At 31.4% G+C, this 1,823-nt stretch overlaps 1 protein-coding gene across 3 annotated transcripts in view; it reads left to right on the top strand.

Moving 5' to 3' along the window:
• The window catches only part of LOC102678851 (otoferlin-like), a 19,902-nt gene that overhangs the window by 4,350 nt on the left and 13,729 nt on the right, over positions 1-1,823 (top strand). For all 3 annotated transcript variants that reach the window (XM_031511398.1, XM_006617552.2, XM_006617551.2), the window contains exon 4: positions 1,578-1,766. In XM_031511398.1, coding sequence (XP_031367258.1) covers positions 1,578-1,766 — 189 coding nt within the window. The remainder of the gene's footprint in view (positions 1-1,577; positions 1,767-1,823) is intronic.

Here is a 1,823-nt window from a genome sequence, read left to right as displayed (position 1 = left end):
AAAAAAAAATCGCGAAGAAGAAACTTTTTTTTTTTTTTTTTTCAAGAAAATTGTACGTTTTCAAGAGAAATTGGTATAGTTAATACTTTTGTTTCGTATTACAAAAATTACTTTGTAATAGTTTCGCGAGAATTTTTCGAAAAATTATATGCAAATTCGCGATCGCGCAAGGGAATTCAAACTTGCGAAAAGGAATTTAAACTTTGCGGAAGGCAAAGCGAAATTAAACGAGCGAATTAAACTATATGCGGATGGTATATCTTGTATATCAAGTGCTTATCGCGACCCAGTTTTTTGCTCGATTGAAGCGAAGTTTACGAAAATACTTTTGTAACGCTTTTTTTCTTTTTTTTTTTAATATTTTTCCATCCATAAATCTTCATCGTTCGTTATTTTATCATTCGTTTCGCATTTGCCCGTTACCTCGATTATTAAAATCGTAGAAGTCGATAATATCGAAAAATTATCGAAAAATAAAATGATACGATATATATATCAGATAATCAATCGGGAAAAAATATTTTTTTTCAGTTTTATCGGTTTTTACGTTGAACAATTGATTCTAAAAAAAGATCGTGTTTAATTTGAATAAAAATATATTATTCGCCAAGCTCGTGCGTTACACCGTTTATATATATATCGATTAGTCGATGTATATGCTTGCGTTGGCTATGCTTGTTACAACAAAAAAGATGTATCTCGGCAGTATGTATTAAAAAAAATATAAATAATATTGGCATTTAAATATCAAAAGATCACGTAAACGTATAAATCAAAATAGAGGTTAGTTTTTGTCCTCGCGTAATTAAATTAATCGTTCGAATTTTAATCCGACGATCAAAGAAGAAAATTGCATGTTATATGAAATAATAAATTCATAACTGGGTCATCTAAGGGTCACCTAAGGACTTATAATTCACAGTTTACAGAGAGAAAATTCTAGAATTGTGCATGAAAACATTTACGAAAAACGTACACACGCTACGAATAGAATCAATATAGTAACAATATATAAAATCCAGATGTCATTCCAATCGAGTGTAAACGATAGTAAACCAATTTTCTATCGTCAAACGATCGAATTCTTTTTTTACAACGAGATCGTTTTATTGAGCTTTGTTGAAAAAATGGAAAGGTATAATTTTTTACAACAACAACGACAATCTTTTTTATCGAAAAAAATGGAAAATGGAACGGAAAGATTAAAGAGAAAGATATAATTTACAAACATAATTTACTTAATTGCAATTTAATTTACGCAACGTTGACACAAATTCGAAAGCTTCCCAACTTACTTAGTCAAGAGTGAATTTACCAATTTCTACCTAGTTTCAAAGCTATTTCGCGCAATCGTGTGATACGATAAAGCGAAACCGGCAATCTATTATGTCGTTGCTATGGTAACGAATTAATTGCTGCGAAAATACTCTTCGATTAAATTATATTATTGCTTAACATTTCTTATTAGTTTGAATCTCGTGGATTGTTGACAATGTCGAAAAAATATAAAGCCAAAAAAAAAAAAATTAAAGAAATTTGCTCGACTATAATTTCTTCTTTTTTTTTTCTCTTTTCAGAGTTTCACTTGGAACTTGGGAAGACCGGTGGATGAAGTGGAAGTGTTGCAATTGTCGGTGATATCGCGGGGGGTTTTAAAAAACGAAAAGGTGCTTGCGAAATATGGTTTGGTTTTACAAACAGTGGTACGAGAAGGGCGAATCGATATCACGGATTTTTTAGTGGATTTGAATAACAAACCACTTCCGGTAAGTTGGAACAACACACGCGCGCTCGCGATAACAAGTTTCCGTGTTCGATTCCGC

Source organism: Apis dorsata, unplaced genomic scaffold (genome assembly GCF_000469605.1).
Source record: "Apis dorsata unplaced genomic scaffold, Apis dorsata 1.3 scaffold_315, whole genome shotgun sequence".
Taxonomy (NCBI): Eukaryota; Metazoa; Arthropoda; class Insecta; order Hymenoptera; family Apidae; genus Apis; species Apis dorsata.
Note: the sequence above shows the minus strand (reverse complement) of the source record. Positions and strands in the feature narration are given on the sequence as shown.